Source organism: Leptonotus elevatus, chromosome 14 (assembly GCF_054856555.1).
Source record: "Leptonotus elevatus isolate MCC_2025b chromosome 14, RoL_Lele_1.0, whole genome shotgun sequence".
Lineage (NCBI taxonomy): Eukaryota > Metazoa > Chordata > Actinopteri > Syngnathiformes > Syngnathidae > Leptonotus > Leptonotus elevatus.
This window is the reverse complement of record NC_141252.1, coordinates 19693556-19709623: the sequence shown is the minus strand read 5'-3', so window position 1 is coordinate 19709623 and position 16068 is coordinate 19693556. Positions and strand designations below refer to the sequence as shown.

The window sequence follows — 16068 nt, the reverse complement described above, 5'->3', positions numbered from 1 at the left end:
CTATACTCCGGCTCCCAGCGCCATCTCCCTCTGGGAGAAGAGAAAACTTGTCAGTACGAATCTAGATTTAATCGTTTCCCAGATCAGCAGCATGTTTTTTTTCCCCCCGAAGCATGTTCTCGCTCCCCCTTACTGCAGCAACCCCCACCCCCTCATCGTACTCCCCAACCTCCTCTTTGAAATGTCGTCTGGGGAGCATTCTGAAGCTCAAATGTGCTTGCTCTGGGGCAATTGCACTATTGGGGCTGACATCTTCAACTAAATGTGCCACAATTCATCATACGGCTCTATGTGACATTGCAGACGCGCATTCTGTTGGACCTTTCTCACTTATCAATAGTTTGATATTTGTCCCTCGGATGATGATGAGACACTTTGAAGAATAGCTTTGGCCTGAAACGAGCCATTAACGGATAATTAATAGCTCACAAAATTCTATTTGATTTAACGCAGCGAGTTGATGGAATAAATATTAATTTGAGGTCAACTCAGTATGTTTGTGTTGAACCAGCATGACACTTGTGTGGATATAGTTGACAATTAAATATGATTTAAATTTTTGATTTTTGGAGTGAATACAGCACCATGGCAATTAGATGATATTGATGATACTGTATATCCCTAATAGACGGTCCCTCTGGCTTACAAAAGCTGACAAAAATATATTTATCTTACAACTTTTTGGGGGCGAGCCGGTTATAGTAACATCAATTAATGATGATAATAAATATTATCAGTCAAATTTTGCCTTTCAGTATATAAAATATTAAATTGAGGTCAAATGTGTAGCAGTCTACTTATAATGTCTTCTAACGGGTTTTTTTGTTCTGTTTTTTAAAACAATCAGCATATTGATGCCTTGTATGAAAAAGCTGAAGTTTTGGTAACACTTTATAATTAACTATCCATTATAACTAGTTAATAGATCATTAGTAAACTGTTATTTAATGAGTTATTTACTAACAGTTAATGTGGAATAGTTACGACTTAGGAATAATGTTCCAACAACATATATAAACTATTAACTGATACTTAACAAGTCACTAGTAATTTACTAATTGATTTTTTATGATCTATTACTCATTTAGGAGGTATAGTTATAAGTCATTAACTATAACTCATTAACTAACAGTTTATTAATGATATACTAACTATCTTAAAGCAGCATTATAAATCCTTAACAAAACGGTTTACAAACACGTCATTAATAATTAATTAATTAACAGTTTACTAATGATCTATTCACTAGTTATAACAGATAGTTATTATAAAGTGTTACCAATTTTTTTTGTATGCTGAACTCATACCCCCCCCCCCCCCCAAACCCCTCCCCCACAAATGGCAATAACTTAAAGGTTAAATGTTGGACTTGTGAGTGCTCTTTAAGGTATGTTTTATTGTGAGCTGTTTTAGTTGGCTTGGCTTTCTTAAAAACATTTTTTATAATAATTAATTGTTGTCGCTTTACATAGTCCCTAAAGGGGAAATTGAGCTCACACTTTGATGTGTCCTTTGTGTTGCGCGCCACAAATGGAACCACCTGCAGGCATGCAAGGAGAGATTTAGAGTGAAAGAAATGCACAAAGTACTGCAACATTTGTGCTGGGATGGTGAGGACTGTGCCTTGCTCAAGAACACCATTTTTACATTTGTCTGAAGTGGGGCTTGAACCCTTGCTCTCTGGCTTCAAAGCCCAACTGCCCATAACGGCTCTCGTCTCTGGGCTTTACCTGTCGTTGTGTCCGATGGCATAATGACAATCTGTATTCAGTTGTTCAAAAGATGTCTCAGTAAAAACAAAATACATAAATTAAAATTTAGTTCACTTATTTTTCACTCAAAAGTGTTCACAATTCAGTTACAAATGACCAAATTCAGATTTCCAACACAGTCATTCATTTTCAAATCTTGCACTCCTGTTCAGTTTTGGACACATTTAAATAATTGCTTTTCAGTTACAATTCATTCTTTACCTTTAATGACAAGTCAGTGACTTCAGCTGACCTTGTTTTTTTTTTTTTTTTACTGTTGTTGTTGTTGTTTTAAATGTGGTTCAGGCAATTCTTGATGACATTATATTGAAGATATATTGTAAGCTGTAACAGTCAAGTGACTGCCACAGATGCAGACCAACAATGTTGTATTTTATCCATACTATATTGAGACTACAGAGTAAATAATTCCTTAAATATATGCAAATATAGGCCAACAATGTTGTTATGCTACCCAATCTCAATAGCATGTAGGGGTAAGTCAAATATTCGTACACAAGTATCCGGTACGAATAATAGATTTTTCTCAAATGCGAATATAACACGGATAGACTTCCCTAATGTCCGTGCTGAAGAAAAGCCGACCCCACAGAGAGGGTTAGAGAGAGGGAGAAAGGATCTGTCAGCGCAGCAGCGAATTCATATTTAGTTTTGAGTCAAAGTTGGAGGACTTGTTGGAGATGGCTGAACTTGTTTTGGAACGCTGTGCAGAGTTCTTGACAATGCAGTGCTTGATTTGTGTTGTGTCATTCTCTCACACTGCCTAGGTTAGTTTTTTATTTAGCTGGCAAAAGCACAACATGCACAACTGAACACACTCCGGTTAAGCCATGCCCATTTCCGGTTTATTCCACGCCCACTCCGAATACAGATCATTTAGATGGTCGAACAGATACAGATAGTGCTGTACTCGCTCATCCCTAACAGCACGTTTTCATCGATCGACTTCTCTGGGTCTGACAATCATTGAATATTGTCCCTTCTTTCGTGCCATTTGAAGCCATATTTTGACCTATTGTAAGGGTGATTGATACCACTTTTTTCACACCAATACCAGTAAGAGTACTCAACTCTTGAGTAGTCACTGATACCACTAGTACTTTTTCATACATAAAACTTTCCCCAAAAAACAATGACAGATCATTTTAAAGAAATGCACATATCTCAATAGTATAGTATTTTCCTTAAAATTGCATGAAATAAATGGCAAGTTTTTTATTCTTCAAATTTCGCGTTCAATCATACGTCCCGCTCGTTTCCCGTCCACTTTGGAAGAGTTTGCTTGACGCATGAACGCTCCGCGCGGAAATAAGAAATCTACGGAATCCAGGGAGCACACGTTTTGCAGCCTTCATACTCAGCGCAGCTTGCCCCTGTCGTGGTCGATATTATCCCAGCCTATAGGAGGAAATGAAGAGCGTCTATGGCATATGGACAACACTTCACCACAATAGAAGCAGAAAACGATTTTATGATTTATTTATATATTTTCAATAAGCTGTCGACATCAACAGTTTGAGGTGAATAGTCTACATAAATTTTACAAAAGAAATGAAAACAAAGAATCGGGACGTAGAAAACACTGTTGGTTACGACAGCGTTTGCTCATCCTCCATGTTTTTTCGTGCGGACCGTCCGCGTCGCTCTTTAAGTGCGCGGTGCGAAAAATGTGGGCAATGCGGACACTGCGTGGAAGGTCGTGGTTGGTGAAATGACGTGAAAGCACAAACGTTTGTCTTCCATTGGGACGGTATGTAACTACTGATGCATTGAAGTTATACAAAAAAATGTCAGAACCTCTGAGTCAGGATTTTAATCAACCCTCTTCTTCAAATCGGATCTCCAACAAATTTGACAAGCCAGACATATGCTATCTGCTAATCATGCAAACATTTTTGTTCCATACTTTTCCATTTCATAAGGCTGGGATCATGTAACTCGGGCTTCAGTGATCAGAGCTTTAAATGTAACTTTCAATTGAACACACCATCACGGTGTGCCGCGAGTCTTACCACTTTGTAAAAAAAATTGTTTGCTCAACATGAAAGAAAGAAAGAAATTCAAGGAACAATATTTCATTTAAAACTTAATTTTCTCTCCTTAGCTACACCCTTAAAACTGCTGGGTCAAATTTGAAAGTTCTCTTATTTTGGGTGAACATGAACTAAAGGTTGTGTATTTCTGCCACTTGAACTATATCGTGAACGCGCTTGTTCGGCGTCTCTAGCAGTGGGGTGGGGTGGGTTTCGGGGGGAGTCGGTCTAAGTGAGTGACTCTGGCGGTTACCGTGGAGTACAGATCGACTACAGCTCTCAAAAGATGCGTGATAAAGCTAAAGTCGGGGAATTATTGGTGGGCACTGGACATCGAATTGCAAGGTCGTTTATGGCAACGTTTATTAATTGTGAAGAAGTGTAAAGCTTGCTAGTTTGCTTTGTGTCAAAACTAGTGAGAAAGTTTGTCCTAAATATGTTTGTATTCCTTTCCAAAAGATGGCTAACTTTATGAAGAAGAAAATGAAAGCGTGGAATTTGCCTGAATGGATTACTTCTTTTGAAGGTTTTTTTTTTTATTGGTTATAAAAGTAAGAAAATAAAAAATAAACAAACGAAGGCCATTGAATTCAGTACAAGTGCCACAACAGACTAAAGTGACTTTGCCAGGTACAGCAAGATGTATTGGATGAAATAGAACAACAAGTTGCCTTTTCATATCAATCCAACTTCTCATTACAACAAGCATAATTGTCCTCAATTTAACTGTACTGTAGATTGCACTAATGTATTATCTTCTTGTCTGTTGATAACAAAATCAGATTTAACTGCAGCGCAAGAGTGCCACAAAAAAATCCAATCTTTACCTAAAAATTCAAGCATGATGAGTTTATATTTTACGGAATATGTTTGACGAAGTAAAGTAATACTTTTTACAAAATTATTCCTTACACGTTTTTTAAAAAATATATATTTTTGTCTTTGTCTAATGCAGCAGATTTCTTCAGAATTCTGTGTTACATGATCTTGACTGTAAAATTACCTCAAAACTGGAACCCATATTTGTCTGTGAAGATCAACAAATGACCAAGAAAGAGAAGATGGGCAACCTCCTTGCCAACATGAATTTGCTCTCGGCAGGTATGCACATGATACATATCCCTGGAAATGCTTTTAAACATTTGAGCTCTGTATCAGGCCATTATCTGTGGCAATGGTGTTCAAAATTTTAAAATTTGGATGCTGATACTGGGGTGGAAAACTTTCATGTATGATGTCATTTTGAATAATAAGTGCCAATATTCAACAAACAAATCAATCGCAAATATATTTGTGCAGTGTTCCCTTGCTATAATTGTGGTTCACCTTTCACGGCTTCGCTGTTACGTGGACTTTCATCTGTGATTGTAACAGATTTTAATTTGTAACCATAACTTTATGTATCGAAGGTTTAAAACTAAAAAAAATTTTAAATTTCATGTACATTTTACATAATTTTTATTTATGTATAATTTGTTGTTGTTTATAGTTTTTACACAAATGTTTAAAAAAATGCTTGAATGGGTGGTTGGCATTGCAATCATCTATGACTAAGAATTTTACAATGGATATACAGTATATATATTATATATAATAATACAAAGTGAGACAATATCTGTCAGTCATTTTTAGACTCGAAATGCAATAATTTGCATTTGCTTAAGCTAAAACCTAAGCTATGGATGTGGGGTTTTTTTTGTGAACATGTAAATCACTCATCCAGGTGTCTATACTGTATATCTTAAAATGATGCATATGCAATTTTATAATGTATGAATTATACGGGGGGAAAGTTTAACAATGGGTTTTTCACTTTCTTTTTACAGTATTTCCTTTTAGTATTTGTGAATATGTCAACTTTGTAAATTATTTTAAATGCTCCATGGCTTGTTTCACAGCTGTCTTCTTTTTTTTTAAATGTCGAATCAAATGGTTTTTCTTCTAAAGCAAAATAAAGGAACTGGCCTGGAATTGCTTCCCATTCTTCTTTTGCATCTCTAATACATCAATATAGATATACAGTATATGTTTAAAAACTAAAAAACAAAACCTGAGTAGAGGGACAAGCTATGGCAGAGGAAACCAGTGAAGAGAATGATTCGTCAGGGCTTTGCCCGCTCTGCTGTGTCTGGCTCTCTTGTTTATATGATGCCACTGCTGTTTTTTGGCACACGATCCTTGCTAGCTCAGGCCACCACACAATATGGCCTTTCTTTCAAAGGCGTGGGTGTGAGAAGCTAACCAAGCGTGGCCTTCATAGCTCTTACTAAAATGTGTGTTATCATGTCTCAATATTGTCTCAGTGAGTATGGATGAAATTATTTCAAAAATCAGGAAACATTGTTAGAACAGACACATATACAGTATATGATATAATCAGAAGTGTGTTGCTAGATGCAACACTGGGTCTTTTCTTATATGGGAGTTGTTTCTGTGTCCAGATGGTGGCCGCATAGACACTTGGAAGGCAGTCATAGAGCATGGATGTTACAGGCAAATTACTGGGCGTACCTTACATTGCAGTACTATCTATCTATCTATCTATCTATCTATCTATCTATCTATCTATCTATCTATCTATCTATCTATCTATCTATCTATCTATCTATCTATCTATCTATCTATCTATCGACAAAATATATAGATGGGCGACTCATGTTAAAGGGAGAGTGTTTATTATTTAGCGCCATCTAGTGATGAACTAATAATTCATTAATTTAAAAAAAACACTATTAATTTCAATAACATGCATAAAAAATATGTTCTATCATATCAGCATACATTTTTTTAAATGTAATCGTATGTCAAGTAATCGCTAATTCTCCTACATAGGTCACGCCACACCTTACAGGAGGTTGACATGTTTCGTCACCATCTTTCCGCTACGGATACCCAAGTTCACAAACGTAGTTAGCCTCCGGTAGTGCTTGCAGCTAGTGTGGGACCCAATGGGTTGACCGCCACTTACCTTCCACAGCTGGGGCCTGCAGGTGGTTGTCGCCAATAACTGTGTTTCAGACTCCTGCCATTTGTCTCCCTCTGCTTTACTATTTTGTTAGCTTCTCCTGCTAGCCGCTCCTGTTAGTTGCTCCAGCTCGTTCTTGCTAGCCCTCTTGTTAGCCGCTATAATGAGTTCTCGCTAGCTAGCTGCTCCTGCTCGCTCACTCATGCCAAATAATAATTGGTAGTAACTGGTGGTAGGCTTACGAAGTATGGTCTTTCTGAGACACTCTAGTGTGTGTTCTTCAAAATGGTTACATTCTATTAGTTCACCACTAGATGGCATTAAATAATAAACCCTGTCCCTTTAATTACTTTTTTTAATGTAATGGGGGAAAAGTTTTCAATACACTGTACACATACTTTACCATCTGTGTTATTTGGACTCAATTTTACCACAGCCTGTTTAAGCTGTATACAACATATTACACACATTTTACAAATTTTTGTGAATGTTATTGAGTTCACTATAACATACAATTTTATATTCTTCAATAAGCTTGATTTTTCTTGGTGCTATATGTGTTCTCTGTTTCAGCACTCTCTTGACTAAACATGACTTTTAAGGTTGTCTATTAGCAATGTGCAGTCATATCTTTCTGACCACGGAAGTGACATAGAGGAGAATGGGTCTGATGATAAGGCATCGTCCTCTGATGACAATGATACCCTTAGTGTTGACCTTCCCTATTGTCTCTCTGCTTTCACTGAGCGGCAAAGGCTTGTGAGGGTGTACAAACGTGTTGTTTTTTCATATGGGTTTTTTCATATGGGTCGCTCAAGGTCGCAGAAGGAAACCGTTTCCATGCTTGCAAAGCGTTTTCTTGTCGCAAAGAAATTTTGAACATGTGTTTGGGAAAAAAACTAACAGTTTTGTCACCAAGAGTTCAAAATTTCTTGGCGACAACAAAAATGGTTTGCGAGCATTAAAATGTCTGCTGAACATAATTCCATAGTTTTTCATATTTGTGCCAATTTTGCACATACCTATGTTGACATTATTACCTTATTTCATTTTGTGGCTTGAGCATTCTGCGTACTTGCATAACAATTCAATTCAATTCTGGACTACTGGACACTTTAACCCGTTTATTCACAAATTATGATAACCCACATCAGGATTTGAATATATATATTTTTTTTTTTAAAGATTCATTCATATGGGAGAAAGCAACTTTTGAATAGCTGTCCACTGTGACAACTGCCGGGAAAGGGTTAAAGTGATCAAAGACTTTCTGCATCATCTGTACAATTGTCAATGTATCATAATTACTGCACTACTGGGTCACTTCATTTTGCCCTTGACTCATTTTGCACCATTTGCAAAGCTGTTATTGTTCATTACTACCATACTAATGGGCTCCATACATTGCATGTTGATGTTATTTTTGTTGCTGTAATGCTAGCGTGGCTCAAACGACCAAAGACAAGTCAACTTCTGAATGGCTTAAAAAAAAAGAAGAGGCTTTTTCAAACCCTTGTTACAATTCAGACTTTAATCTGATGACAATTTAATGGCATGAAAAAAAAGTGTTGCTGAATGAAAGCAATTATGAAAGGAAGAGTGTGCCAAAATATCTGTACAATGATGCTGATTTTTTTTTTTTAGCTGAATAGTTTTTTTTCCCGCGAAAATAAAATCACCATTTAAAAACTGTTTTTTTTTTATTTCGATTTTCTTATATTTACATTTGTTTGATGAACCTAAATTTTAAAGTGGGGAAATTGTAAAGTTGAAAAAAATAAATTGAAGAGGGCAGATACTTTTTCACAGCACTTGCATGATCTTATGCAATGACAAGGTGTTATTTTTCAATGGTCTTCCTAAAGGGTTTTCACTTTTAATACACAATATGAATTTAAGAAACAAAAACTGTTGGTTTTAGAAAAAAGAAAAACAATTGTTTCTTCATTATTTTTGTTGTATTTTTTTAGAGATTAACCTGGGGAAAAAATTGCTCCTCAGTTCGAAATTTGCTCCTCAAATTAAGTCATTGATACGGTGGCCCTGAAGTGCAAAAACCTGACACGACTGCAAATCAAAAACCACAAAAACACAAAATATTAAACAAAACACCAAAACGTGATCACAATTACAAATCAAAAAAACACAAACACAAAATATGAAACAAAAAACAAAACAGTAATTGCAAACACAAATCAAAAAATACAAACAAACAAAAACCAATATATAAAACTGTTTAAAAAAAATAAAAAATGTAATGCAAACAAATAAAAAAAAAATACAAACACAAAAAAACGAAACAAAAAACAAAAACGTCATTACAAACACAAATAAAAAAAAGAGAAACACAAAAACCGAAACAAAAAAACAATAAGGTTAAGGTTGTATATAAATAGTTGGGGTAGGTAGGTGGGGGAGGCTGAGGACAGGAGGAACCATACTCACGACTGATTGGACGAGAAGTGTAGCTTGATAGGATGTGCGCACCAGCGTTTGGTGCACATATTTAGCTCGCATTAATAAAGGAAGAGCTCTCTCGCCCACTCGCTCGCATGTGCGAGAAAGCGCGTGCCAATCGCGCGGTTCCTCCTGCCCTCACACTCCCCCACCTACTAATTACTTCGGTTAGGGGAGATGTTGCGGTTGTTGGTTTTGTGTTTGCGGTAAGCTTTTTGTTGTTTTGTTCCGGTTTTTGTGTTTGTGTTTTCTGATTTGTGTTTGTAATGACCTTTTCGTTTGTGTGATTTTTGATTTGTCTGGTGTTTTGTTTTTGTGTTTTTTGATTTGCAGTCGTGTCAGTTTTGTTTTTTGTTTTCTTTGCATTTTGCAGTTCAAGGCCACCGTACATTGGTTAGTAAAACTACTCTGCAAAGAAAAGAAAATATTTCAAGCTTTGCCTCTGCAAGAAGCAATACAATCAATGCCTGCTTCTTTGTACAATATACACATAATTTCCTTTTTACACTAACTTGACTATTACAACTGCCAAACTCAAATACTCAGTTTTTTAAAATTGTATTTATGCCCCACCTTTTGTTTCTTCAGTGTTTATTTTTCATTATTTAAAATGTCTCTCTATTTTATCTTTTATATTCTTTGTATAAGTGGAGGGAGTGTATCTTATAATTTAATTGAAATTAAAACTACCACTATTACATTTGTACCGTGCATATGACAAACATCTCGAATCACATGAATTTTTCTCCTCTAGTAGAAATAGATAACGAGGTAAAATGTTTCCACAAAGCTCGCAATGTCATTGAATTGATACATTTAAATTATCTACAGAGAACAAGATATGGTAACGCTTTATGTGGAAGATTTTTATTTTATGGCTGCAATATAATCTTAGGGATTCATATCTAGATGAGTTATATGGCAATGATTCTTCTGTGTCATCTTTTTTTTCTCTCTCTGTGCTTATAATAACACTGTTTTTTGATCTTGATTTTATTGAATTGGGGTGTTAGCTATGTGTCCAGCCCCAATATAGAGAATTGGACTTAGTCAGGCCTGGTCAACTTAGGTGTCGCACCTGAAGACTAGTCTCCTGCTGGTACAGCTCTGAAGGTCACTGAGGCACACAAACCCCCTGACCACAATAAGGTGGCAATCCCTCAAGGGGGAAAACTTAAAAAAATAAAATAAAATAAAAAAATAAAAATCCTTCATCCGGATTTTATCAACCAACAACAATGCATATATCTTAACTGGATGGCCTAATTCTCAAACTAATTTTAGACTTCACACTATAATAAATATTTACAAAACTGAAAGGTAGTCTTATAAATAATAACAAAAAATACTTCTCAAACTAATTTATAAAACACAACAGATACAAACATTTTGTGTTTTCTTAAATTTTTCGGCTTTTTATTATTATAATTTTTTTTTACAGTTTAACAGTTCAAAAATCTCCTTTCTCTCCACTACTCTTTAATTTCTCTCACTCCTCACTCCTCAATAACCCAAAATCCACACTTTTATTTATTTTTTAATTACGATTCATTTGTGAATGTATTTTAACAATCAATTTGTGTATTTCTAATGGAGTTTATTTTTAAAGAACAGAAATATTGTGTTTTTACAGTTACAGTGATTTCATGTTATTTTATATTTGACATGTAAAATCATAGTTTATTTTTGTAAATTAAATGATATTTTTAAAATACAGGGGAAAAATGTAAAATTCTGTTACATCAGGGTTTTTGTTTTTGTTTTTTACAGTGAATTTATACTTGTGCATATGTATGCCTCTTTGTTATGTCTCATATTACAGTGGAACCTCAGAGTTTGAACGTCTCGGGACTCGTATAATTTGGACCTCAACCCAAAAATCTGAGTAACAAATTCGAACGTTCGAACACCCAAGCAAAGCAAGCTAAGCCGAACATACCTTGCCGAATGCTCACGTTGCGGTAGTTGAGACGATGCACTGCTCATTTCCAGTCAGATCGTGAATACTCCCGGAGGTGCTCCATACTCGCGAGTGCATTTTGATTTTTGCACGACAATTTTCTTCGCCATGGGCCCAAAGAAAAACAACAGTGCCAGTGACAGCAAAGAAAAACATACAGTGCTACGAACCACAGTGGAATTAGGAAGAGATTATCACGCAGTTGTAACTACCGTGACTACTTCTGTAAATATTGGCACGAGGACGACCCTCCCCCCCCCCTAGCTGTTCAACAACGTGCCTGACGTTAAACAAAGTACGCAAGGACCGCTTAGTAGTCTAACAATATGCCCAATGTAAAATGCACAAACTCAGCATTGAACTAAAGCTAGCATGTATGATCCACTGATGCCATCACACCACAACAGGTAGGGTAAGGTATTTTTTATTGTTTAAATACTGTACTGTACTATAAATGTAAAACAAATATCAATAGAAATTAAAATAGGAATTTTCTGTTTTTGGAGTTTGGGAACGGATTAATTGCATTTACATTATTTCCTATGGGAAAAAATGTTTCAGAGGTTGAAAAATTAGGACTTTGAACACTTTGCGAGAACGAATTATGTTCAAAATCCGAGGTACCACTGTATTAGGTTCTGTTTTTCTTCTAGTAAAAATCTGTAAAGGATAAAACAATACATAATTGTGCAAACTACTTTTTGGTACAGCAGTCGTGCAATTGTTGATGAATGATTAGGTTCTACAATTGCCATCTTGCATCAACCATAAGGGATAAAAGAGAACACAGAATGTTACATAAATAAGACTAATTGCAGAATGTGATGATTAAATGCTACTTGCATGCAGCCAGAGCATTAAATAGACCAAAGGCCAACAGATGCATACAATTAACAGTGTTAAAAGCACTAAATGAGACAGTTCAGCTAATTACACACATAATTGCTGTCATTCACGAGAAAACCTTTTAGTTCGGTTTAGTGCTCTAGTAAAAGACAGATCTTACTGCCACTGTTGTGCAATGTGCAAAAAAAAAGTTGTCACTTCCTCCTGAGTGAGAACAGAAAATCTTTGTACAGTATAATGTAAATGTGGCTGTATTAAATGAAGTAAAAGTGATTTCATTTTGAGTGTGTGTGCCCTAAACGTTCTTTGCATTTGCTGGCAACCAGCCTACACTGCCTCTCGCCCAAAGTCACCTGGGAAAGGCTATGACCGAGATAACGACATCTGGGGCAGAACATGGTTGAATGGATGGATTTTGTGTCACTGGTGTTGTAAGCTGCTGCAATGGCTGTCATAATGTGCACAAACTCATTTAAGATGACAATACCAATGACACTGGTTGAAAGTTTCATGTAAAAAAAAAAGAGCTGTTATCTCAATATACTATAAATTAGGGGTGTCAAGCGATTCATTTTTTAAATCGTAATTAATCGCATGACTTCAATAGTTAACTCACGATGAATTGCAAATTTTAAATCTGTTCTTAATGTACAATAAAATGTACAATATTTTTTTCTAAGTTTCATACTCTTGTTAACATAAAAGTGGGAAAAATAGTAACTATAAACTATAGTAAACTATAAAAATAAAAAATAAAAAAAATAATAATAATAGAAATATGGCTGCATCTTTTAGTCATTGATACAGTAATTTCATAATAATTCATCAAATTGAGTTAAAATTAAAACAATGTACTTTACTGTAAAAAACGAGTGGAATTGATTTGTGTTGAGGTCATTTTCTGCCACTAGATGGCATAATTGCATTTGTAAGACATTGGTGACAGCTCAGTACATTTTTCTTTTCATATTAAGAAGTATTTAATCTTTAACATGAAGTAACTTGTGACATTCTTCAAATTTTTTAAATTGTAAAAGACAACTTGACCCCAGTCTTCACAAATGTTTGCATTTTCATTAAATTTAGTACTGGTCAATTTTGACGTGGACGTGTCTACTGCGTTGCGTCTGGAATTCTCCCAGTAAAGGCTTTCCAAGTAAGGCGCGGTATCGACTACTATAAATACAAAATTTCAATTGTCCTGTTATTTTTTCTAAACTGCAAAGACCTGAAAACATAGTCTGGCAGGGAACATCACGAAAATATTTACTATTGCAATACAACGCAATACTTTGCAATATAATTCAATGCTATTGCGTTGTATTGCAATAACTACTGCATTATAATGCAATAATTTGCGATATAATGCAAAACGATTGCATTTTAATGCAATTACTTCTTTTTTTTTATATTGCGAAATAACGCAAATTATTTGCAAGGGAAGGAGAGATTTAACTTCCGGATCATTAGCAATTTTGTTCATCAACTGTTAACATTTTGTACATACCTTATCCCATTGAATGTGAAGTATGTCCTTGCCTCGGACATCTCTAGGTAGTATAAATCTCTCCAAACCATCATCAATTCTCCTGCCAGCGCCGCAATACACATAAATCAATGACCCGGAAGTAGAAGTCTTTCATTCTCCTCCCAAAATAGCAATGTGTTATTTTGCAATACACACATTATATATATATTTGTATTATTATTATATATATTCACTAAAAATGAATTAACAAAGCAAACGTGGTGTTGATGATAGCCAAGCCTTTTGCTAACGACCCGGAAGTGGAATCTCTCCTTTTCTTGCAAATAATTTGTGTTATTTTTTGAAAATGTCATTGCATTAAAATTGCAATTGTAAAATATTGTTATAATGCAATAGTTATTGCTATATAACGCAATAAGATTGTGTTATATGGCAAAGTATTGTGTTATATGCCAAAGTATTGTGTTATATTGCAATCGTAAATATTTTCGTCATGTCCCCTGCCGAACTCTGTAGAAACAGCATTATGTTGCAGTGAGGAAAGTGCAATGGAATTGTTTCCTGCTGCTCACTTGTATTTGTAAAAACTATCTATTGGTCGCCCTTTAGACATGAAGCAGCCTTTGGAAAAATAAGCAAACATGCAGAGGTAAAAAGCAACACACTCCTTTCTTTGTCCTTCAATTAGGGTTGACTTAATTTCTAATTTAATCTTCCCCGAGAAGCCATTAGAGAAGAAAAAGTGAGCACAGACATGTAAACAACATTAAACATCAAATACATTATTGTACTTATAATGTGCTCTCAAACACTCACAGAGCAAGCGCTGCTTTTCATAAAGTCGAAAAAGGAAAGATTTTGAAAAAGCTGTACCTTTGCTTTTAGCTAGAAGACCAGGTGGAGGTGAAGAGAGAACAGAGGAGTCCACAACCACAGCCAAGACACACAGACAGGGAGAAGTAAAATAGACTTAGTCATTCATCACATACAGTATATCATTGTCTATAGTGTTTCGGAACACCTATCATTAACGTAGCATTCTTATGAGCAGTTGGTAATTTTGTTTTTTGTTAATTCATTGAAAAGCAGCAGTAAAATATTCAAAAGTACACATTAAATTCTGTAGAGTAAATTTGACTCTATCTAGAGTCAAATTGACTCTACAAGAACATATATGGACATGTAGCACCATTAACAATATAGTTTGTCTCAAAGCACTTGACAATACAGTATGAATTTAGCACCCATTCACAATTTAGAATGTTCAATTAACCAGATTTTGGAATGTAGAGGGAAGCCAATTTACCTGGAGAAAAAACTACACAGGGATGGAGCCCAGATTTGAACCTAAGACCTCTGAGCTGTGAGGTGAATGTGCTAACCAGCCGGCTACTATACTGCCTGCTGATAAACTAAAATAACAATTTGGAGATTCCTGCTTTTTATCGGACAACAATATGTGGGCTTTTTCTGTTACAGGGCTTTTGTTTGTGCCCATATTATATAATCTGCTCATGAGAACATGCTTCATTAGTATCAAATGATATATGGTGTCATCATTAGTATTACAAGTGCACGTCAAAAAACACTTGCAAACATGCAACCACATACCACATCAACCAACTACATATTAGAACATAAGGGGGGGTAGATGTTTATTAATCTGAAGATTTTTTTTTATAGTGTATTCAATTAAATTTAGGTTGAATAGGAATCAAAGTCATTGTATTGTTTTTGATTACATTTAACACATGGCCCAGCTTCACTGGAATTGGGTTTTATCCTTTGTACTTACTACTGTATGTAATTGTAGCTTGAAGAACAACCATCTCATCTCGTTAACTAAGCGTAACGTAAAGAATGTAACAAAGTGCTCCTTAGCTGCCTTGAAAGGCAAAAACTGATTGACTGCAACTTTGTAGGAGAGTGTACTTACTGAGTACTTACTAATTATTAGGTACTTATGTTCCAGTGTCTACAGAAACATTTGCCCACACCAGTATAACATGCAACGTGTTATGGTAGTGGAAACAAATACTATACATGACAGGTAAAGGGTAAAGAGAGTCATACCTTGTTCAGCAATCATGTGTGCAAGGCCTTGAAAAGGTAACAGAGAGAGGAGAGAAAAGAAAAACAGCGAAAGAGGACACTTGAGCACATTTTCAATACACTTTGGTATTGTGATGACACATGGTTTTCCAGAGAGGGAAAGCATGACATCAGGACATGCTGACAGGTAACACAAAGCTTCCAGTTTCTTGTTCATAAGAAACATCTGATGGTTCAGAGTAACATAAACCTCCTGATTCCTCACTTTTACTAACCTGCAGTTAAACTGTATGGGATATTGTCTTTTCTTATTGCAGTATTTTATTGTATTCTGCAGTAAAACCTGGAGTTGCCAACGTAAATAGTAAAAACAAAGTCACCACTTCAGGAAAAGGTTCTACAATTATGGTTCCAAACGAGTTATCAATACATTGTTAACAATTTATGAATAATGAATGAAAAATTATATTTAAGACATAAGATGAGGGTTTCTG

The 16068-nt window shown here is 35.4% G+C and overlaps 1 protein-coding gene across 1 annotated transcript in view; it reads right to left on the bottom strand.

Annotated features, from left to right (window-relative positions):
* The window catches only part of LOC147163257 (neurexin-3a-like), a 42891-nt gene continuing 26823 nt past the window's right edge, over positions 1 to 16068 (bottom strand). The window contains exons 4-11 of the mRNA XM_086095195.1: positions 15596 to 15622; positions 14396 to 14407; positions 14095 to 14143; positions 13541 to 13622; positions 7410 to 7526; positions 3018 to 3089; positions 1469 to 1540; positions 1 to 30 (exon numbers count right to left, since the gene is read on the bottom strand). Coding sequence (XP_085951321.1) covers positions 1 to 30; positions 1469 to 1540; positions 3018 to 3089; positions 7410 to 7526; positions 13541 to 13622; positions 14095 to 14143; positions 14396 to 14407; positions 15596 to 15622 — 461 coding nt within the window. The remainder of the gene's footprint in view (positions 31 to 1468; positions 1541 to 3017; positions 3090 to 7409; positions 7527 to 13540; positions 13623 to 14094; positions 14144 to 14395; positions 14408 to 15595; positions 15623 to 16068) is intronic.